Source organism: Sparus aurata, chromosome 11 (assembly GCF_900880675.1).
Source record: "Sparus aurata chromosome 11, fSpaAur1.1, whole genome shotgun sequence".
NCBI classification, from domain to species: Eukaryota; Metazoa; Chordata; class Actinopteri; order Spariformes; family Sparidae; genus Sparus; species Sparus aurata.
The window spans coordinates 4,213,210-4,237,226 of record NC_044197.1 but is presented as its reverse complement, the minus strand read 5'-3'; the positions used below and the strand labels follow the sequence as shown (position 1 = coordinate 4,237,226).

The following is a 24,017-nucleotide window of genomic DNA, read 5'->3' as shown; positions in this document are numbered from 1 at the left end:
CTCCAGGAGAGAAGCAAAGAAAAGATTAAAAACACTGTCAGTTTGAAGTTGAATAAGAATCCTGCGCAGGGGGAGATACCTTAGAGAGCGCGGGGTCACAGCCGAGGTACGTATATCTCTTTATAGCTTTAACCCTTCCTCGGCCCGGAATCCAATTATCAGTACGGAGAAAATGAGGCCGAGAACGTAATTATTACTTTTTTTTTCCCTTTCATATCTGCATTTTTATCATCGCCAACGATTACAGCAGCCATAAAACACTTGAGCAGACTCTGGGTCACATTGCAAATCTAATCTAATCTAACTGTAATTTAATATTTTTTAACTTTAAAAAAAATCCTCATGACACGAATTTGGGATCTATTGATAGGATCGAGGAGGGAGCTTCAAACGGAAACCTGCAAGTAGAGCATTTAACATGTTTTGTGTCACCATAACAGTCAACCGCTAACTGCTGCTAACTGTAGCTGCCGTTAGTAGAATATTTAATATGTTTTGTGTCACCATAACAGTCAACCGCTAACTGCTGCTAACTGTAGCTGCCGTTAGTAGAATATTTAACATGTTTTGTGTCACCATAACAGTCAACCGCTAACTGCTGCTAACTGTAGCTGCCGTTAGTAGAATATTTAACATGTTTTGTGTCACCATAACAGTCAACCGCTAACTGCTGCTAACTGTAGCTGCCGTTAGCTGCTTAGACGTGCGACTCGCGCTCCTCTGATTAAAATATGTCTAATTTAAAAGCGATTCGAAATATGTAAATACGCCAACAGACTTAATACGTTTGCGCCGACTTATATTTCTCTTAATCTAAATCAACCCTCGCCTTTAATCGGAGGTCGCGTTAATTAAAAAACAGCCTCATTAAACCGAATCGTTAGAGAGCGGCGGTCGAGTTTACGTGAAAGCCTCGAGGAGTGTGTTTCTACCTTTTCCTGCATTAGAACAAAGCGAGCTGTTGTTATATCAGCTCTCGGTCCTCTTCAGCCTCGCTACACACACACACACACACACACAATGACCTGATTACACCCTCTCAGTCCGTTTGTGATAGCGCGTATTATCATCAGTAAGTGCTGTTCTTTATCCCTCCCACATGTTTTACATCCTCAGGACTCTGTGGCGTGTGGTTGTGTGTGGCATTTTGATCACGGCAGTCAGGCCCTATTCATCTCCGTGGTGTTGAAAAGGCTCCTTATTGGCACTGACCCTACACGAAATATTGTCTTATCAGCTGAGCATGAGTTGCCATAAGGCATTAGGGCTGGCACATTTCTCCCGCTCTCCCCCCCCCCTCCTCCCCAACGATCCCCATCCACTGGAAAGAGATCACAAATACAGCGCTGTCACTCCCTGTCCGCTCTGTTTACTTGATTTCTATCTATCTATGGTCAAAACAGGGATGTCAAGTCGAGTCGGGCTCCGCGTGGATGCCTCCGAAACATCACGGACGTTTTTAATTTATCGACCGTTTGTGTAAAACTCTCGGGGGGGTTCTCTAGATAAATGTAAACATTAAATGTAAATGCAGGGGACCCCGCGTGACTTACTGTACTCGGGACGATGCAAACACAGGTGATAACTCTAATAAAAGATGACAGAAGACATAAGAAAACAAATTAGAGGGTGACAATTTCCCCTCAGATGCTGTCACCCAAGGTTCAAATGGCAGCCACTGTGTTCTATTATTTATTGAGCTAGTTGATGAAATGTCATCTCTGATGATGTGATGTTCACAGGGAAGGCTGACGTCTAAGAAGTTTAACTGACACGCCGTCGCCGTAGCCTTGCCAAAAAAAAAAAAAAGAAAAAAAACATGTCCTCTTCTTTAAATATTGAAGGCCTACAGGAGGAGGAACATGGAGTCCTTTGTGCCGCCTGTCATTACTACACACACGCCGACTGGTGTAAATTAATTGGCTCGATGGCGCCGTTTCTTCTCGTGCGCTGATTAAAGGAAACGGGAGACCTTATCTGAAAGTGAACACGTTGCCGTTCTCCTTATTTACACCTCTGTTCCACATTATTTTCCTCACGATAAAGCGCGCGCATCTTCTAAAATTGCATCCGTCGACAAAAAAAAAAACAACACTTATTTTCATTCTCGATGTGCGTTTCTGACTCGGTAATGAACGTTTGATATTGAGAGCCGTAGTAAGTGCCGCAAAAAAACTAAGCAGCGAGAAGAGAGAAAAATGCATCTGACAGAAAGAAAAAAAACACAGCGGCGTAAAGAAAAAAAAAATGCTGCAATTTACCGCGCATGATATTGTATTTTATGTTATTCATAGGAATTTGCCTTCAGGCATCTTCGCGAGCTTAAAGTCTCGCACAATGTGCCGGGCCTCCTCAAAGGGCATATTAGTGTTTGCTGTTGCATATTAATTTAGCATCCAGAATGACTGACTGGATACAACCCACCATGCTCCTTTATGCCTTCTTCTCTCCACCTGGAGGGGTAATATTGCAGGATTATGAGTCCTGTGTGTTATATTTATACATCCCCCCCCTCTTTGCACTCCTTTTTTATCTCAAGCAATTACGTCTTTCACCCCATCAATCTGTCACTCAGCATCTACTTATACCCACCACCGCGTTTTGCCAGGAGACTCGTGTGTTCGCTCGCTGCTAAACACTTTGACTCTTTGATCAATCCTCATTTACTTCTCCTGCGCGTGACACACACACACACACACACGGTCGACTGAGAAATTAAAAGAAGATTGTTAATGCAAGTCGTTAAGACTAAATCACATATAGTTTACATTGTAACCGTGCAGAGAAAAGTAAAAAGAAACAGACTTTCTGTGTCGCGGTTAGCCCGATGCTACATTCGGCGTTTACATCATGCTCAACAGTCTCATTGAAAAGTTATTTTTTGCCATGTTGACGTGTCTCCATATGGCCGTACAGGTGTGCGGGGAGAATACGTGAGGAATCTATCACCACTGTACCGCAGCGGCGCTAGTTATTTTTGTTTGTCCCGTCCTCTTTGGTGGAACTCGGGGGGCTCGGGGAGCGCGCCGAGCGGAAAATGTGCGAGCGGAGGATCAATGGGAAAAAACGCGTAAAATGTGCATGTGCATAAAAGGGAGACAAGCCGCAAAACAAAAACACACACACATCATAAAGACACACACACACACACACACACACACGCATGCAAGCATTATAAATACACAGCAGAAGCCCAGGTGGATTTGGTGCAAGCTGTTTTCACTGGCAGCATCCTCCCCCTCTGCGCTCCCCCCACCGTCCCCACCCCAGCCCTGTTCAGCAAAGCTGTCACAGCGGCAGCACTCATAATGAAGGGTAAAATATTTTATTCAGATTTATTAATTTGAAAATGAAGCATGCCTGTCGACAGAGGGACAGTTCTTCTCAATCTGTCAACGTGGAGCCACTCGGCGCTGACACCGGGATTCATTTGTCTTGTCGGCTCTGACAGTCGGATTCTCCCAGTGCTCTACGGAGAGGGATCGCCCAGGGATTTTTTGAGCTGGATAAAACACATTCCGACAAGGAACAGCCTCTTTATTAATGCAAATTAGGCCAGAAAAATTCCAGCAACAGCTACTTGGCTCCAGAGCCCTGGCTTCTATTCTCTGTTATTTATTTATTTTTGTGTTTTTTTGGAGGTGGGGGGGGGGAGGGCGGTGTTAATAAAAGCAGCCTCGCAGTGTTTGTGCGAACAGGGCCTGCAGGAGGACCTGTCACACCGCAGCTGTGACACTCTCCACACACATGGGACACATTTTGGAGCCTTTCCTGCACTTTTAGGTGTCCTCTCCAGGTGTGTTACCTCACAAATCAACAATGACTACTTCTTATCAAACTCCACTTTTCAAAAAAAAAAAGGTTTGCTGTGCAGGAACATTCAAATCCAAAGACGTGGTCTGGAGTTTTATGTTAATTCACACAATCACAAATTACCATTAAGCTTCATCTATTCACCGACATGCTGACGGAAACTCTGGTGAAGTTTTGTTGTCCGTCAAACATTTCTGGAACAGAAGTAGATGGGGACATTAAATGGGTTCATACAAGCTCATCTGTCGTAATCCAGAAGCCTCCAGAGGGAACAAACTGATTTGAAAAGATGTTTTTTTCCTTCCTTTATAAGCCAAAATCTTTGCTGTAACAGAATTAGTGCAAACCCGGTCGACCGAACGTCTTCTTGAATCGGTTTGGGGCTTCGGGAGACTTCTGGGTGACGACAGATGAGCTGTATTGACCCATTTGGCGTCCCCATTTTTGTTGTGTGTGTGTTTTATTTGGTTGCTTTTTTACGTCTGGTCGACCACGCGTCATTGGGTTCAACTCTTCCAATCAGTTTACCATCTCTTTGCTTTCGGAGACTTGGAATATGTCCGTTTTCATAGTGGCCAGACTGTGTTACTACAGCGTCACGTGATGCACCGGAGCCCAGAAAGACTTTACCCGTTAGCTTACATGGTTGAGGATCACAACCTGCAACGACATGACTCGCTTTACTATCATGAGTTGAGCCATTCGGTCTGATTGAACATTTGGAAAGTCTAGAAGAGCGCAGGATGAAATCATCGTTAATTAGTTGGGCATCTAAACAGTGGTCGGTCAGTGGAAGTCTGTCGTGCACACACAAGATCATGGTCACATCCAACGTTTCCCTGTTCGTATCCACGATCGACCGGCTTTCCAATCGGCACGCCGGTGCGTAAATAATGACTGAATTCTCACTTTTGGATGATCTGTTCCTTTAAATAAATCCATATCCGTGCCCTCTATTTCCCCTTCGTCTTTGCATTCGGCTGTATGGAGCTTTTATATAGGCTTTTTTTTTTTTTTTCTTTTTCTCTGCTGTGTCTCCGTGTGTCTATTTAGACCAGAGGCCAGGAGACTCACGAACTGTGGCTGACTTGTGCTTGCCTGGATGAGTGCAGGCGAGTTGTTGTTTTATTTCGCCGAGAGTCCTTTGACATTTATCTCTCTTCACCTGCTCCGTGATGGTGATGCCAAGTGACAGGGTCTCCTCTCTCTCTTCCTCCTCTGTCTTTCTGTCTGTCCCTTCTCCCTCCCTTTCTTCCTCACTGTTTCCATCTCTCTCTCTCTCTCTCTCTCTCTCTCTCTCTCTCTCTCGTTCCACCCCTCCTCCTCCTCCTCCTCCTCCTGAGCTCGTCTTTCTTTAGCCTCCCAAACCGTCGCCGCAGCTACAGCTATGTGCATCCTCACCCCGGCTGCGACTGGAGCTGCACAAAGTGAATTGAACTTGCTGTGCTGTCGGACCCCTTGAAAAGCAAGCGCCGTCAGTCAGAGACGTCTGACGGGAGACGGCGCAAGATGGAACCAGCGAGGGCGAAGACGTGCATGATGGGATTGCTCCTCTTATAATGTTTAAAACGAGACAGTCCTCTCCAATCCTTAAATTGCTTAAATGGACGAGATAGGGGGAAGGAGCGCGCGCCGCCACTGTAGCGGGCTCGCCTTAGTTAATTGCTTATCCTCTGGAAACAAGGTGGAGGTTGTATTTCACTCAAGCCGACAGGAGGCATCACTTATTCAGAGTCCTCCCACTGTCAATATACTGTAACAGAGAGGGGCTTCCCTCCGGCCTCCTGCCGTGAGGGTTTGCTCTCGCTGGAAGATAGACGCAGCTCGTATGTTACCCGCCGCAGACTGGAGCTATTTCTGAGAGGGGGCTCGCAAACACGCGGCTGCAAACGTTGGAATCAAACGCCAGCGAGGAGAGGTGGCTGTTCCAAATTCGGTTTTTCTTTTTTCTTTCTTGCCCCGTGTGTTGACCAGCTCTTATGGGAAAAGTCACCTTAATTGCAAAAGGCCTCAATATTTGACCCCACCGTCAGTTCATTAACCCAGCAATAAAAGAAGCCCTCATTCTGCCAGAACTGCACCCGGTCTGCCCATTTGAAAACCATCTCACTTCCGCAACCTCCAGTTTTTTTTTTTTTTTTCCCCCCCCCCCCCCCCCCACCCCTTCCAGAGCAAACGCCTGCGCTCGCCACCCACTTTATCAATTGCCTTCATAATTTTAAAAGCCTTTTTTATGTTGTTGTTTTTCTCTCATATAGTAAATGGAGCCATAATTTAATATTTTAATGCATGTTAATGTGTTGTTTAACCTTCTAGCAACAATCAGGCGTCTCTAAAAGGTTAACCTTGAACGTGAGCCAGTGCAGACAGCAGCACAATAACGCGTCAATCTTTGAAAAACATCTCTGTCTAATGGATTAGTGGTTGATTGCACAGCCCCATCTCGAGGTAGATGCCGTATATATTGGATAGGCATTAAAACGAGCATTTCTCAATTTTCTCGCCGCCGGCCCTCAGGGTCAATGGATCGCTAGGGCAACAAAACGCTGAGTCAACGCTTGCCTCTTAATTTATCTTGGGGGGGTGGGGTTTGATTATAGCTTCATTTAAGTCTCTCCGGCAGCCCACCAGCACAAACATTAAACAGGTTGGATTTAAAAAGAGGAGGAGGAGGAAGGGGAAGGGGGTCTCCTCGAAGATCGCTGGTTAGAGTGTAAGCTACTGTGAGAACGTGCCTGACATGAGAGGTAAACAGTGTTGTAAGAAATATGACAGGCAGCTAAAGGGAAGAGAGAGAGAGAGAGAGAGAGAGAGAGGGGAAAAAAAAGGAGATGTCTCCAAAAGGAGTGAGAGAAAGGGCATGCTGTGGGCTACTGGTGTGTGAAGGGTAACTAGACTGTCAGTAACCTTTTTATGTGACGGGTTGACATCGTATCTATCGCATTAAGGATTGGTCAGGTGGAAAAGCAGTGATCAGGCAACGGGCTTAATGTCTTCCGCTCTGAAAAATGTTTCCGTATAATCTGAGATAGTTCGTTTCGAGTCTGCGCTGCATTTATAATTAACACAGCCGGAGACGGTTTCACTGGACGCTCTTGTCCGTCAGCGTGTGAAACCCCCTGTTTTCCTTAAACTTTTTAAACGTTTTAACTGGTTGGGAACTGTTACCTCTAATTTGAAGCTAATCCAAACAAACTAGCCTTAATTCTCACTTCATCAGCTTCTCATTATAATCGCATTATCCCACATGATTAATCACATTATTTTCCATCACTTGGCCCAGCTGAATAACAGATCTGTGTAGAGATAGTAAAAAAAACAAGATATTTGGGGTTTTAAAGGTCCTATTTGTGAGACAAATACATTTTTAAGTGTCAGTCCAAACGCTTTGGGATGCCGTCCGGCTCGTCCTACATCCCCAAAGTGTTTGTTTTTGTGTTGCTGGCCACAAAATAGACAAAAAGATGAATATGCTACCTCTATCATGCCTTTGTGGTAAATATTCAGCAACTGCCATCAGCTCAGTTTAGCCTTGTTTTGTGCAAAGACGTGGAAAACAGTTCGACAAGCTTTTCTCCAAAGCTTACAGACCTCACCTATCACAAAACTCACTAAAAAACTAAAACATACTAATTAACACGTGATATCTAATTTATTTAATTAATACATTTAACGTAATTCATGTGGTGAACTCTTTCCTGGCCTGACATTGTGACTAGGTTGTGGCTAGTTTCGTAAACAGTCCAACAACTCCAAATCGAAATGTTGCTTTGTTTTCATCATTTATAGTTGTTGTGTGAAAGTACTTGACCGCTAAATGCTAATGTTAAGTTTGTGTTGTCTCCATGAAAATTGCAGTTCACTATTTAAGCCTTTGTGTTACTCTGAACTGAAACTCTCAGTCCTGATATGTCTCTAGCTTTTACCTCTATTAGCAATATCGGCCGTGAGCTAATAGCTCCATAGTTTGTATCTACGCTAGCAAAAGACACCGCATGAGTCAGGCTAGCTCAACTAGCATTAGAAGTCGCACTCTCTCTCTGTTAGCTCGTGGTTCAATTGGTAATTTACTCATTTTGTCTCCGAGGAGTCTCTGGGAAGATTTTTTTTTGTTGGTTTGTATTTTTTCTATCATCCCCAAGATGACGGGACGACATTAATCTTGAACTCTGGTAGAATTCTTCCATTAACAAGCCTACAGACTCCAGTTCGGAGAGACTTACTGACCATCAACAGGTGACGTACTGTGGTGACCACAGTGACCGGAGCAGCAAGTCCTGCCGCCGTATGTGCAGACGGGACAGAACCAGGTGATATTTAAACGTACAGTATATCTGATTAGATGTATCTTCCAAACCCTGGAAAGAAAGCACACAAGCAGATCCCCAAAATGTCATAATTTGATCACCAAACTTGAAACTAATTACTTATACTGCTCATTACTGAATAAAAGTAATCACATTACTGTAACTGGTCACTAAGTAACGCTGGTTTAAACACACTTTAATTCTAATACAGTAAAGTGTTTATTTTAATATAGCAAAGTTCCAGAAGGCTGTTACAGAACAAAGTGTTAGTGTGTTAAAGTAGCTGTAGTTTATCTGCCTGTCTGCTGCTCGTGTCTCAAGTTTCCACAGTTTATCCACCCGTGCTCACATCTGTCTTTATCCTTGTTCTGTGAGGTGCATGTGAGATGCCTGTGATACACTGCTGTGACAGTGGTTGAGCAATGGGCCTGTCTTGTTCTGGGGCCCCTGCTGAAGCACAGCTCCCCTTTGTTCTGTGATGTATTGATCCATTCAGACCTCCTCCCGAATGTACTCCACCGGTGCTCACTCTGCTCGAGCCAGCTCGTGCCGCGGATCTCTCCGCGTAGCGCTCGCCCAAACTCGGCAGTCAAAAAACAGAGCCTCCGCAAAAAAAACCCAGCCGTCAAAGACTCTGTTTTCTACCCAGCTGACGACTTTGTGAGCAGAGAGAACGCTGTACGTTTTATTTTTGAAGCTATCGAATATAAAGCCTTCAAACTTTTGGCTGTCGGTCGAATCACCTGCATCCTTAAAAGCACTGTGATCTCACGGGGTGGTCGTGTGAAGAGCTTAAGAACATTTTGTGTGTCATGTCACGGATTTTGAGCTTTTCACATGTCAACTAACAGCTTTTTTTGAGTTTTGGACATGCAGCAACTGACAAAGGCAGGTGCTCATCGTTTTTCATAGACAGGTGACCTTCATTGTCATGGTAACAATAATAAACACCTGGTTAATGTTGTGAAACGAAAAAATTCGTAGTTGAGGTTAAAATATCATCCGTGCATACATGATGCAAGTTAAATGTGTCATGTGAGTTAACTTACTGCTCTAAGTTACGTCGCCAACAGACGCTCTTTTCTCCTACAGAGAACACTGCCCCTGAAACGCCTCGTCGGTAGTCCCGCCTTAAATCCTGTGACTTTGTGACATCACGCTCCATCACAGAGTCACGCCTTTGCGCAATTTATGCTTCGTGGCAAGTTTTGCACCTAAGAATTAACTTTACACCGACAACTTTACAGCGCTGGCTCAGGCATGTGTGAGCTGACCAATCAGAGGAGACGAGAGGGAGGGGCCTTAAAGAGACATAGTCATAGTCAGGTGACCTTCATTGTCATGGTAACAATAATAAACGCGTGGTTAGTGTTATTTAGTGCCTTCAGTTTGGTTCACAATTACTCGATTAGATTCAGGAAGAGGTCGTAGTTGAGGTTAAAATATCCTCCATACGTACATGATGCAGGTTAAATGTGTTATGTGAGTTAACTTACAGCTTTTAAGTAGTCACCAACAGACGCTCCTTTCTCCTACAAGGAACACTGCCCCTGAAACGCCTCGTCAGTAGTCCCGCCTTTAAACCTGTGACTTTGTCCTCGAGTTTTGCACTTAAGAATTAACTGCTGGGTCGGGCATGTGTGAGCTGACCAATCAGAGGAGACAGGATGTAGGGGCCTTAAAGAGACTGGAGCTGTTTCAGATGGAGGGGGAATACAGTGTTGGACAATATGAGACAACTGATGTGTTTTTTGCGCTTTGAAGCATGTAAACTTATTCTAGCAGTGACCCAGAATAAAATCATGCAACTGAAAATGAGCATGAAACGTCCCCTTTGTTGGTTTGTAGCACAGACTGAACGACTGTACAGGCAGATCAATTGATTGTCTCCTCCGTGTCTCCACAGGAATGTATTCTACCTCGAGGGATTGAAGGCAAGGGCTCATTTAGACATCTAAAAATCTTGACGTCACACTTTCTGCTCTGACATGAAAAGAAAGCAGCTACTGTCTCTTGTTGCCAGGTCACTCAAGTGTAATCTCCGAGCTATGGTGACTCATTTGTGTTGCACAAGGCAAAAGATTTTTAAAATTTATATTAAATAAGCACAGGTAATAAGTAGCCAAAGAGTCACCTTCTTCTTCTTCTTCTTCCTCCAGCTCTCTTTTCATCATGCTGCAGTCGTACATACATGCAGTGTTGGCTGTATGTTTGAAAACGGAGCAGACATGGAGCTCCCGTGAATTCGTTTCTCAGTCCAAACGTATTAAAATCAAAGAGAGGGTTATGTGTATGAATCCGTTCCATTAGTGCTGCCTCCACACAGGCCAAAAAGCCGAGCAGGATGAAAGGGAGGATTTATCTTCACAGCCTCATCACATGGTGTGACCCGGGGCCCGGAGTAGAGAGGTCTTTCTCTCAGGTGCCATGGAAACCAGCCCGCCTCTGGCTGCTCGTCCTGTCCTCCAGCCGTCCTCTGCGCTTCTCCTGCGTCGATAGCAGGCCTGTTGAATCTCTGAGTTAGTTTTCAAACACATTTTCCCAAAGCTGTGAAAGATCTGCAGGGTTTTAAACTCTTCTGTCGATGTGCTACGGAATAACGTACCATCGAGTAGTGCAGTGTGCAGCTGCGCTAATATACATGATCCAACACATTTCTGGACATTTTAATATCTCCCCTTCATCTCTTCTCTCTCAAATACAAAGGTCATTAAATCCATGAAATGTTTGGCTCTTCTGTTTGATGATGTCTAGCTTCTGTTTCTGAATCAGACGAGGTGAAACCACCATCAATGTACGGAGGACAAAACACGACTTGTGAGGTGAATAAATAAAGTAAAAATAAAACGACAGAAACGTAACAGATGACATGCAGGTAAGCTGAACTGGCATCCTTAAATTGTCTAAAGGTGTGAATGTATTTGTCCGTATCCCACTTGACATATATTTTTTATATTTTATATTAATGTGCCCCAAATTTAAATGCAACTAACACAAACCCTGGAGAGCAGCGCGAGTCTCGACCTCTGAAGACGAGAGAAACCTTTCTCTTAGTCGTAGTTCACCAAAGGTTTCTCTTGGTTGATGATATTGTTGTAACTGAGCTGTCAGAGGTGTTTTTTCAGCTGTTGGCGAACAGCTCCAGGTGCTTTAACGCGACTCTCTGGCCTGGGATGAATTACATCTAGTCCTGGAAAACTCAAGACATGTGCATTAAGATTTATGATGCAGCCAACAGAAATGCATTTATATGGCTAAGTGTGAATGAAGGTCTGTCAAATGTGATGCAGGACACTTAAAACGACAAGTGTAAATGAGGCCTAAGTGCCTGTGATGGACCGAAAACCCGTCCTGTGAATCCATCCTCTTGCCCCTTTGTTCGCTCTGATGGCCTCCAGACCTCCAAGTTCCCTTCCTTCCGGGGTTAAATAAATATATTGATAAGTGAATTATATATTTTTTAAATGAAACAAAGAAAAGCATCCAGACTTTTTTCCCCTCACTTAGGTTTTTACTATCGTGTGACTCAAATCAGACAATATTTAATGTAAAACAATCCTAAAAATCTGCCGATGTATGATAAAATGCCAACTTAAAAGCAAAGTACTTAATTTGTGCAGTGAGGGATGTTTACCAAGTGTTGTGTGGGAGGCAGAGCCATACCTGCCAACATTAGGCTGTGAAAAAGAAGGTGATCACCTTTTTAATTTGAATAAAATCGGGGGAAAATACCAATCAGGAGCACAAAAATCCGCCGGCTCTGGAGGGGAGACACGGGGGCAGAGCCGGACCTTCTGGAGGAATAAACAGCTGGAGAGACGTCAGATTCTGCTCTGATCTAGAGATGTTTGCTGGAGGAATTGAGAGAACCAGAATCTCTGGTGAGTGCTGAGTAAAGTGAGAGGTCAACCTGATTTCAAACACACGGATATCCTTCCTCACTTTCTAACTCTGTGCTGGATCGTAGAGCGACAGACGACCAAATGAAACACATTTTTAATTAAATACACAACTGACTTATTTCTTTTTTATACAGTATGTATTCATTTAAAGGCACTTTTTGTCATTCCCAACTCGACAAATACTGACACATAAGGATTGTAGGTCGGTCCAGCCGCCATCGAGTTAGAAATGAGGCTCAAAAATCAGCTTTTCTAAAAAATAGGACGTTAAATGTTCACATGGTTTATTTCCAGTCCGGAGGATCTGCAGTGCCGAGGCGTGAGGTCCAGAGCTGCTGTCCTGTCCCACACCTGGGCGTTATATTTGCCACTGCTGTTAGAGTCTGCCTTTGTTGCTTTTAATAACTGTGACTCCATCACAAAGTCCCACTAGTGTTGATGGCACTCTGGTATGGAAAATTCATGTATTCAGCGTCGTGCTCCGTGATATATATAGCTTGTTATCTGGGCTGCAAATGAAGCAAATTTCACAGGACCTCTATAAGCATTTCACTGTTTTATCACGAGTGAGTGTCTGATCGTACATCAGCGCGGCAACGACTGGATGGAGATCACTGCCGGCTCTGTGATGTGTTTGCCTTGCATTGTAGCCCGAAAGTATCAGCATATATTTAGATTCCTAAAAGCCCCTGCTAACGTAACTTAGCAGATGTTGGGGAGTCATATGGATGTTGGTGTAACAGAGACCCCCTCAGGTATTCTCATTATTCTACTGCTGAGCAGATGGCAGGAAACTTACCACACTTACCATTATCCATCATACATATTCTGCTCCCCCAATTTACATAGCCGGTGCTTCACAGGAGCTCCTGCGGGGGAAGAGTACCTAGCTCCAGGATCGCACCGCAGCTCCACCTGAGGCTTGGGAAGACAGTCTGAGATGTCACTGCCGCTATGCCTCAAACTCAAATATGCTAATGGTTGTACAAGACGAATTCCAATGGGTGCGTCCCACTTGTACATTTTGAATTGTAAAGGAAAGAAGAGAAAGTCTGCAGCTTGTTGGTTTTTAAATAGTTTAATATCAATCAGGAGATGTATCACTATGAAATAGACTCAATAAGATGGTAAAATTAGGCTTTTATTGTGTGCAGGAGTCGTGCAAATACAGCCTGTCACTTATTGTGCTGGCAGTACAAGAATACGTTGCAAAAATTTCTCGAGGCCCACAACCTCAAATTAGGAAAACTCACTTTGTCATTATAAAACGGTTTCTCCCATTTTTCTCAATCAGCTATTCTTACTGTGACAGATGAATGTGTGGTTTCTCCACCATTTGGAACAGTTTTGGTTATTTTAAATGAGTTTTTCTGTATTTTTTTTTTACTTTGCGCTCATGTCACTGCTCTGAAAGTGGGAGGGGCCTCAGGTAGAGCGAGATCGTGTGCAGTGCAGTGCGTAGGTTGTATACGTAGGTCACCTGTGCAAGCAGCTCATTACGAACTGTATTTCAGTTTCTTGTTAAATAGCGACATCTAGTGGCTGTTGTAAGTATCACACCAGCAAAGGAGGAAGCAATGTGAAAGAGTATAAAGAGCCACAAATGACGGTGGAGTTAAACCAACAGTGGACTCTCAGACTCTCATCTGAGTCTCCAGGAACCAGCGCCGGGCTTTGAAGCCAATCATAAATGGTGTCCAAACTGTGTGAGGTTTCATTCTGAGATCAGCAGCTTTAAAAACGCTGGACAGATTTTTTTATTCGGCTTTACAACCTTGAATTTGATCCATTAGGTCCGATAACACTTGACAAGTCCAGAAGGGTTAGGGTTTGCGGTTCCCATTCAAGTTAGCGGAGCGCTAACCTGTAAGATTAGCCGCTCGACCGGCGGAGGACTCCGTCGGGTCGCACAATGCGGAAGATCCAGGAAGTTTTACATCCAGGAGGTCAAACTCAATTGGCTTTATGCATCAATGACCATGAATAAGTTTTCTCTTATTCGATCCATATCCTCATTAGTAGTTTTCTTGCCCAAACCCAACAGAACAGGTCCGGTCTGCCTGTAACTGGAACACTGCGGCCGACGTGTTGTTTTGGAAACGGTGATGTATGTGGTTTTGGTGAACAATGTACAATGCAGTTTAGAATTATGCTTCACAAATGTTTAATGAGGACGGAGGTTCAGTCGAGACGTTTATTAGACCTGGAGGACACACAGGAAGTGTTTCAGTGTGTAATGCTGAATATTAAACTGTTTACAAGAAAACTCCACAGGGCACGGACTCGCTGTAGATCTGAAACCAAGTTCTCAGAGGCTTTGAATCTTTTCACCATTAGACGCACTTATGTTTAGCCGTGGTTTGTATGGGTGTTGCTGAAGCTGCAGGTAGTCGTCGTCGTCAACACCTTGTTTAAAGCTCCAAGCCTTTACATACATTCCTAATTACGTGTGTCACACGTTTGCACATCCGGGCCGGTGATTTTGCACAGCAGTCTTCATACTTTAGTTCCACACTGATTTTCCTTTTTTTTTTTTTACCCCACCTCCTCCTCCTCCTCCTCCTCCTGCTCCTCCTCTCTTCCCCTCTTCCCTCTGAATGGCTCTCAGTGGTGGAGGGGAGCGAGCGGCAGCGAGGCAGCGCCGGGCCTGAAGGGCACTTTTCAGCCTGGCCAGACACACTCGGGCCTTGCTGCTTGGCTGCGCAACATGGGTCACCGCCTTACATTAGGAGGACCCTGCCAAAGTCAGCCAAGCGGAGCCTTTGCAACATACCTGAAAATGAATGAACAAAGTCGACGTTCTGCAACAAGAGGGGGGGCGCGTCTGACGGCAAGGAGTCTCGTATCTCTATAAAATAAGAGGGGAGAAAAAAATGAAATATAGGTGTGTTCCTGAAGGTGTCTCATCAGCGGATTGATTCTTCCAAAGCCCATAAATCTCCGATCACATTATCTGTCTGATAATTATATTAAAACGAAGGAGCCGGCCAACAGTTTTGATTAGTGCACCTTGTATCTTGGCACCGCTTTGAAATGAAATGGGTCACCCCGCGGAGCCGCTGGGGGCCCACGCTGAGGTCAGAGGGGAGAGACTGAAGCAGACCTCTGGTGTCAGCCAGCATTATTTATTTGGAGATCAGGCTCTATCCATCACGTCTCCCTCCTTCTTTTTTTTTTTTTTTTTTTTTTTGCACAGAGGGAAAAAAAACAGGCAGCAGCAGTAGCAGCAGCCACATCTCCCCACGCTTCTCCTCTGCATCCCACCTTTACAGTCCAATGATCGACGTTTCACGAGAGGCACCTCAAGGTGGGGCTAAATGGTCTTATATTCCCAATCATGACGCGTAGGCGGAGTCTGACTCCTCACGCTCTTTGCTGTGCTGCCTGCCCGGCCTGCACAGCCTGTACTGTACATTGAGAAAAAGCCCAAAGAGGGGATGGAGTGAGTGAAATAAATCCACACTTCCTTATTCCTCACATCTAATTTAAAGAGAGAGAGAGAGGAGAGGAGAAGAGAAGAGGGAGGGGTGGACTCTGGATCAGAAGAAAACGTGTCCCCACTTCATGTCAGTAGTAGAAAACCAAGGCAGCCTATCTCTCTCTCTCCCTCCTGTGTTTTTTTACGCACACCCTACTCCAGTGAAGGCAGCAGCAGTTCAGCTCAGGTTTCACATTCAGCTCCGACCAGCTGAGAGAGAGAGAGTGAGAGACAGAAAGAGAGGGAGAGAGAGAGAGAGAGAGAGAGAGACAGCAGCCACAAGAGCAGGAGGACTCCGCTTTCTCCTCTCTCCTGCCGACAGCCCTCTCTGCGCGGCGAGCGCCACAGAAAACAGCCCCGGCGACAGGAAGAGACGCGCGGCGCGAATATTACCGCGCCACCGGGATCTTTTTTTTATATTTTATTTTTTTTATACCCCTTCTTCTTCTTCTTCTTCTTCTTTTTTTCTTCCTTTTTTATGTATGTTTTGCAGGATTTGAACAGCGACACACAGAATTAGATAGAGAGAGAGAGAGAGAGAAGCAGCAGCAGCGGCAGCAGGCGCAGAAGAGATGGACGAGCAGCCGAGGTTGATGCACTCTCACACGGGGGTGGGCATGGCAGGGCACCCCGGCCTGCCGCAGCACATGCAGGAAGGCACCGGAGGAACGGACGGCGACGGGAGAAAACAGGACATTGGAGACATTTTACAGCAAATTATGACCATCACGGATCAGAGTCTGGACGAAGCCCAAGCCAGGTAAAAGCTCCAGCCTCTCCTGCCTCTCCTGCCTCTGTCAGGAGGCGGCGGCGGCGGCGGGCAAAGTGGACAGATAGCACATGTAGACACAAGGAGGGAAATACATGTTGAATTATCTGATTTTACAGAAGAGCGCAAGAGTAGATAGATGGAAGTGTGAGGGAGAGAATAACGATGGCATGCCTTCACATCACAGTTTGATTCGCGTTGGAATAAGTGGAGAGCCGCGCGTCTTTCAGGAGGGAATAAAAGTGTGTTTATTACTGAGAGCTGCCAACGTGTCGATGCAAAGCCAGCAAACACAGCTCATATTTATATATATATATGTATATTTTTAAAAAATATGAAATATAATTAATGGGCTGTGTTGTGTCTTACAGCTGATTTCATCCATAATGTGTAATTCACATTCAATTCAACGAAGCTGGAAGTGACTGAGAAAAGTTATACATTTGGAATATTTTCTTTTTTTTATGTAAATAATTGGTCAGAAAAATCAATTTGCACGTGATCGGTGCAGCAGGATAGATACAGCTGAACAAAAATGTTCCTTTGCATGCAGGTTAGTGGATTTGTGTTGCAGTAAATGAAGCTGGGTGTGCAGGTGGTGTTCATCCATTTGGAGAAAGAAAAATAAAAAAAAAATAGTCAACAGTGCCTGTAATTGTGCTGCCAGCATTCATCTTACAAAATAATGATAATAATAAAAAATTAAAAAATGCAGTAAAGAAAAAGTGTTAATTTAATCAGATTCAAGAGGCTGAAGGAAGTTTCAGATTTAATATAAACGTCTCTCTGTTGCAGGAAACACGCTCTGAACTGTCACAGAATGAAGCCAGCTCTTTTCAATGTCTTGTGCGAAATCAAAGAAAAAACAGGTACGTCTCACATTAATTCTGATTAAACCCCCCTGTAGAGTGCTCTGTCGTCGCCCCTCCGTAAAGGAAAAAAAACACTGAGTGAAAAGCGTCCTGGAGCAGGTCGACTCCCAACACAAAGCTGCACACTGTATTTTTCTCACTTAACGGAGCTCTGCAGATCTGCAGGAGAGGGCACAGTACCGGCTCTGTGTGGAGCCTCTTCTATCATCAGAAAAAGGGAAGGAGGCTAATTTGCTATTCACACTCCAGAGTCACAACCCTGATGTTGGATTTTCACTCACTTCAACACAATTTCTGTAATCTAAATCTCACTGACATGTGTGGAGACGTGTGTTTCCTCCTGTAGCTGTAAAAGTCTGCGTGGTTTTTTTTTTTTTTATTTTTATTTATTTTTTTTTAAAAACTATTTCACAATAGGAGCTGTGGACAATTACCTCGAGCGGTCCCTATCAATTATCGTGTCAAAATATGAATGAGGGCTTTTTTTCCCCTGATGCTATTGTGGAATAATAGAGAGTATTGAGCAAAAATTGTCACAAGCACGTTGATGTCTCCCCTTGTGAGTTAACTGTCAAGTCTGGTGAATACGTCTCTCTTCTTTTCTGCATTGTGTGTCTCTCTATTAAAGCGGTTGTGAGAGGGAGCATGTCAGCAGAATAATTGCTGGGAGAGAAAATAACGTAACATAGGAGGCGTAAGTCATGTTTCCAAATCATTTTCCTCGTGACATTTTTGAAATTGGCACAGATGGAATTCGGTGCACTTCAGACTGATAGCGTGCGTCTCATCTTTTATTTCCCTGTCTTCGGGGGCTGATGTGCTGTAGGACTCTTTCAAAACTTTGAGATATTGAGTCGCCAAAACATGCCAGTTTTGCTGCTTTTGCGCGAGGCGGGGAAAAAAAAAAAAGCCGCTTCCTGTGCGTTTCACACTCATTAGTGCGTGAAATCAAAAACGGGAGCGGATGGAGGGCGAGGACGCTGTTGTTTTCATTGTAGCAGCAGAAGTTGCACTTGCTCATACTTGACCTTTTGTGGCGGCGGCGGCGGCGTCGACTGGTGCTGTTTATGTTGCTTCTTTCGTGCGTGTGTGTGTGTGTGTGTGTGTGTGTGTGATCCCGACCTCTCGCCTGGTGCTTTCATGGATGTTTTCATTGAGGGTTTCCATTGAAGTTCACCTCGCTGCCTACCCCCCCACGAGCCCCGGCAGTTTATCTTGAATCGGCCAGTGCCTCGGGAGAGAGCGGGGGGCCGTTTGAAGCCTGCTGGCTCACTCTTCTTTTTTGTTGTCTTGGTAGGTTTTTTTTTTGGTGGAGGGGGGGGAGTGACACAGTTATGCATAGTGTTTTACTCCCCGGCGCTCCTCGGAGTTCATCCAAAGTTCGGCTCTGCTGAGAGTACAAAGTAACTTGGACCTCTTCCTGCCTGCACACCCATTCTTCTCTCTTTCAGCTGGCAACCTATAAATACAAGGTGCAGCTCGTGGAGCTTCACACAGGAGATGTGCTGCTTTTTTTTAATTGGCTTTGTTGTGAAGTTTCAGCGAGGACCGTTTCACGTTCTGCTCAGATTTTCTGTTTTTATATATATATCGCTTTTAAACGTCCAACACACACGTTCAGAGGTGAGGCATGCATTTCTTCTCTGGTTGCCACGGCACAAAAATCATCACGATCAACACACTTAAGAGTTAAGTGCCTGGAACACTTCTTCACCTCCGGCAGTCTCAACACCTCGCAGTGTTTTAGTGTAAATAAAACACGGAGTGTTAAAGAGTGTTTCCACTCCGAGTCTGTCGTCAGACTTCACACATTTTCCCTCATTACAGTCACTCATCGAACGTGGAACATGGGCTTGATGATTAATAATTAATAATAAATACTCTCCTGGTGAGCTCAGGATGTTGTGAAAAGGTCCAGATTTTGAGTTTCTTTGTGTTATTTTTCTCAAACATCCCAGTTCTGAACTTAAAGGGGCAGTATGTAGTTTTGGAAAAGAAATTCAAACTCAGAAATGCGACATTTACAATCTTACAAAGTTCTTAATCATTCGAACTCAGAAAAAATTATTTGATATTTAACCAGAACTGAATAACGAAGATGTCCTCAGAGGGTAATACGGTCCCCAGAAAGCAGGTTACACCAAGTTAGGAGGCTCCACAGATGATTGTAAACACATGGTGTTGTCACCTGGTGACAGTTTGTTGAGCTTGAAATTCCTTAAAAGCAGATTTTTCTCTTCTTATTAAAATCTTTCCCTAAAACTACATAATGTACCTTTAATATCAATACTAACTTAGATTTGTAGAAGTAGCTGCAGCTTGTTGCTCCGTCGACTTCCAGCATTAAAGGAAGAAATTTTAATTCATTGACTGAGTTTTTTTTATGCCTGAGCAAACACAGCGTCATACTGCTTGACTTTGTTTATATGTGGCGGACCCTGCCACCTTTTCTAGCTTCAAACGGTGTTCTGAGGACCTTTTATTCTCCTCTGAGAACAGCTTCTTTACTCCTGAGTTTGTCTTATTACCTCGTTAATATTCTTTGAAGTTAAACGTTAGATTAAAGTGGTTGACGAGGGTTGAAAAAATAATTGTGAATTGTTAATTTCCTGTTACTCATTAAGTTTTTCTTTAATTATTGATGATTGGATCATAGTTGTGATGGTCTGTGGTCATTTTCAGTCAGCAGTATCATGATATTTGTAGTTTTGAGGTGAGCGCTGCATTAATGAAAGAATTCAGTCTGAACTGACTTTTTAATAAAACTTAAATGCACGGCTGCAAATGACAGAATAAGTGATGAATAAATCAACTATATTTGCACCTAATTATTCACTTTCACAGATTTTAGAGACACAGTCAGCTGTAATGTACTTGCTTGTTTCCCAAAAATGCCCGGTTTAAATTTTGTTAGTCCCGTTTTTCAGTCTTACAGTCGTGAAACACTTCCAGTCCAGCAGCGTTAGCTCCTCGTCAGAGCTGCAGCTGAGCCGCTGTAACTTTGTCCCAAGTGTCTGAGCGCTGTGTGTGTGTGTGTGCGTGTGTGTGTGCGTGTGTGTGTGTGTGCGCGCGTGTGTGTGTGCTTGTGTATATTTTCCGTCCCTGGCTTGTCCCCGGAGCAGCTGACAGCACCTGCAGGACACAATGCCAGTGTTGATCTAGGGCCTGAACTTGTGACCCACTCTGTGTATTTTTACTGGGATAAAGTGAAGGATGGCCAACAGAAAATATTGTGCGGCATAAACAAGCACAATGGTTCCGCAAACACACCCCGGGAGGAAGAGGACGAGGAAGGAACACTTTATTTAAACCTCCTCTTTTTCTTCTTTCTTTTTTTTTTAAATCTTTTTTTTTCCTCCTTCTTTTTTTTTTTTTTGTCAGACGTCGGCTTCGTCTTCACCCAGATTCATTCCAGGAATATTTGGGTTGTCTTTTTTTACTTCAAAGGAATGATGTTTTTCAGACGCCGTGCACGATCCTGTGTGTGTGTGTGTGTGTGTGTGTGTGTGGCATAATGCATTCCTCAGAGGAGACGAAGCACATGATATATATATATATATATATATAAAGCATATTAATTATATCACTCGACGTGTCCAAAAAAATGTGGAGCAAAGGTAACAGGAGTGGGTTCTGTCTGTGTTAGCGTCGGTCCTAGCAACCGGGCCGTGTGCTGTGTTCTGCCATGAGAGGCTCTCGCACAGACTTTCCAAAAATACATCCAAACAATTTGCCTCGGCCGCTGTTGGCAAAACGAAACCTCATCCCTCCACTAACTGGATTTAAGTTAACATATAATGGGACGCAGCTTTATCCAAAGAGTTCGCTCGCTAATGTTTTGAAGGCGGGCTGTTTTTCTCCTCACCACCACTTTTTCTTTTTTTCTTTCTTTCTTTTATGATTGATGAAAAGGCCTCTTTAGATAAGCAAATGCTTGACAAACTGATTTGGAAAATGAGCCGCGTTGACCTCTGTAAACACTTCACCAACGTCATAAATCTCCAGCAGTGTCAAACAAAACCACTCCTTGACTGAGCCGCTCAGTGAATGTGCTGCTCTGACTTGCTGTTTAATTTTTTTTTCTCCTCAACCTCAACAAAAGGCCGGCTTTCTTGTGGCCCGTGTTTGTGTAGTGTTGGGTTTCAAGCCTAGGGGATCCTCCATTTATAAAAAATGACTGGCCGAGTGATGTAATGTTATTTTTTGAAGGGTGAAAATAGGGTGTTTTACAGAGGGCAGCCGAGTCGTGTTTGACAGGATGAAATGAGCCAGAGGTCTGATTATGGAAGGTGCATGGAAGCCTACACTGCATTGACTTGTCAGTCCATTCAGATACTTGGCATCTGCCTATTTGTATTACAGAGGCTGAGCTGAGCTCGGCCCTGCACGTCACTGTGCAAACACTTGGAAGCGGCTTTCATGGCGATCAGGTAGAATCAAACCAGATCAAGTGAAACACGATCTGCTGACACAATTAGTCACCGCGTTCTCTGATTCTGGCTCTTCTGATGAGATGATTTACTGCTTTTATCTCTTTGATTTCATTTAAAACTGAGTGTTTGTCAGTTGAACAGAACTAAGGACACCATTAGACATTAGTTTCATTATCCATTAGTCTCACAGTTCAATCATTTGGTCTATAAAACATGATGATCTGAGATGTTTGTCCAGACAACAAAACAAAAAGTAATATTCAGTTAGCTGGAAACGTTTTATTATTGGCATCTTTGCTTTAAAGAAATGACTCAGTGTTCGCGATATGTTGATTTTCAAAACCTGAACTGATTAACTTTCCGTCTTATCGACAAATACATCGACTAATTGACCAATATAAGACTTAACCTTTGGCTCTGGGAACTTGTGATTGGCATTCTCATTTATTAGATGACGCAACCGGATCTGCAGCGATGAGTCGATCAATAGATTAGTCGCCAACAGTGGTGTGCACAAGGGGGGGCAGGGGGAGCGGTCGCCCCCCCCCCCTCGTGGCCCAATTGTTGAAAAACGCACGATAAAGTGCCCTCCTTGGAGCCAAAATGTGCGCTAAAGTGCCCTCCTGGGAGCCAAAACGCACGCTAAAGTGCCCTCTTGGTCGGCAAAACACACTTAACTGCCCCCTTGGCTGGTTAAAACATGATAAACTGCCCTCTTGGGTTGCAAAAACATATGCTAAAGTGCCCTCTTGGGAGCCAAAACGTGCGCTAAAGTGCCCTTATTTTCGCCCCTGCCCTTCAAAAAGTCTGTGCACGCCACTGGTCACCAATTATTTGGACAATCGATGGATCGTGAATCAGATGTGTGTTCCAGAGCCAAATGTGACGCCTTCAGATGTTTTGTTTTTGTCCACAACTCAACGATATTCAGTTTACTGTCATAGATCAGGAAAGAAACCAGAGAATATTTCGTTTTTTTTCTCTTGAAAATGACCCAAATTAGTCGGTGATTGATTCGGTAGTTGACAGCTAATCGATCAGTCGTTGCAGCTCTGATTTTGGATTCACAGGTGAGCTGGCGGGTGCATCTGAAACAGAAAATCAATCCGTACTGAGGTTTTTTTTTCTGATCTAGTGGGTTCAGTGCAGGTGTAAACCAGCAGCAGGTAGCTTCTCTGCATTACGAGGCGCGGATGTCTTCTCTGATAGCGGGCGTCATGTCACAGGAGCGCCTCCCCTCTTGTGCCCGTCTCTGATAGCTTTTGTCTCCCTCCTCTCCTTCCTCTTCGATGCTGATACAGCAGCATTCGAGGTGGCGGTGGGTGGGTGAGGGAGGGAGGGAGGGAGGGGTTTTGGTGGCGGAGGTGGAGGGTGTAGAAATGCCAAAGCTCGCCACCACAGCTGTTTCCCCAATCTCTCTGCTTAATCATCCACCGAGAGAGAGAGAGAGGAAGAGCTGGAGTCTAATTCTGCTCCGAGGATGTAGACAAGTGTGGAAAAATGTGTTTTGATTAACCGGCAGCGAGCGACTTCGGACTGCATTTGATGCACAATCCTAATCACAGAATCATCTGTGAGTGACAGCATTGTAAATGGTGTGCTAATACCATTACAGTATAGAACAATGTGCTTACATTATACATTATGCAAATTGTCAGTCGCCTAATTGATACGTGTTAATCATATTAAGGAGCTTAATTATAAGAATCTTACTGTGCTGCGATTTGTTAATTAACACTGACATCATATGTACACGGAAAGCGATCTGTTTCTTTTCTCCGGTAGAAGTTTCTGCACCACGAGAAGCCTCGTCTCGTCCTGGAGGAGCAGAAAGCACTATATTGTTTTTGTATCTCTAACTGATATATTTTCAGGATTTCCTGAACTGATGAATGATTCTTCTGCTCTCTTCTGAAGGCCACTGGAATGCGGTTTGTAGAAAAATTACATTTAGCTGGGAGCAGCCCTGCCAGTGTGGAGATTACAGAACGAAGGCGAGATCCAAGTAGACTTGTAAAAGAGCGCCGGCCTCAATCTTTTACCTGAATGTCGACTCCTGTGCTCAGCGCGTTGCTTAAATATCACATTTACCTCGTTCAAGGCTCTCTTTGCAATCTCGGTCCCTGCAGGTTTGGTCTGGCTTTTTTTTTCTTTTTTTTTTTTCCCCCGGCCTCCTTAATATGTTACGAATTTAATCAAGTCTGCAAATTTGTTATGCACGTTAAATTGAACATGCAATGGCACATTTGAATGTGGTTGCCATACCAACCCCCCAGGAGTTCATTTTCCATAATGTAGTGTTTGGAATCTCATTTCCTCCACTTTCCCCCGCTGCTACTTGCAGACGCCACCTCCAGGCTTCCACTGTATGTTCAGCGCGAGCTCGGCTCGGCTGCCACCGCTCTCAAACACTGGAGGGAGGGAGGGGAGAAAGAAGGGAGAG

General features: G+C 44.3%; 1 protein-coding gene across 3 annotated transcripts in view; it reads left to right on the top strand.

Annotated features, from left to right (window-relative positions):
* Positions 1-15,417: 15,417 nt before the first annotated feature.
* Positions 15,418-24,017, top strand: part of pbx1b (pre-B-cell leukemia homeobox 1b) — a 65,017-nt gene continuing 56,417 nt past the window's right edge. Inside the window, exons 1-2 of one of the 3 annotated variants that reach the window (XM_030434073.1) lie at positions 15,418-16,260; positions 17,065-17,138. In XM_030434073.1, coding sequence (XP_030289933.1) covers positions 16,073-16,260; positions 17,065-17,138 — 262 coding nt within the window. In that variant the 5' untranslated portion in view covers positions 15,418-16,072. The remainder of the gene's footprint in view (positions 16,261-17,064; positions 17,139-24,017) is intronic. The other 2 variants (XM_030434074.1, XM_030434072.1) reach the window with 2 other exon arrangements.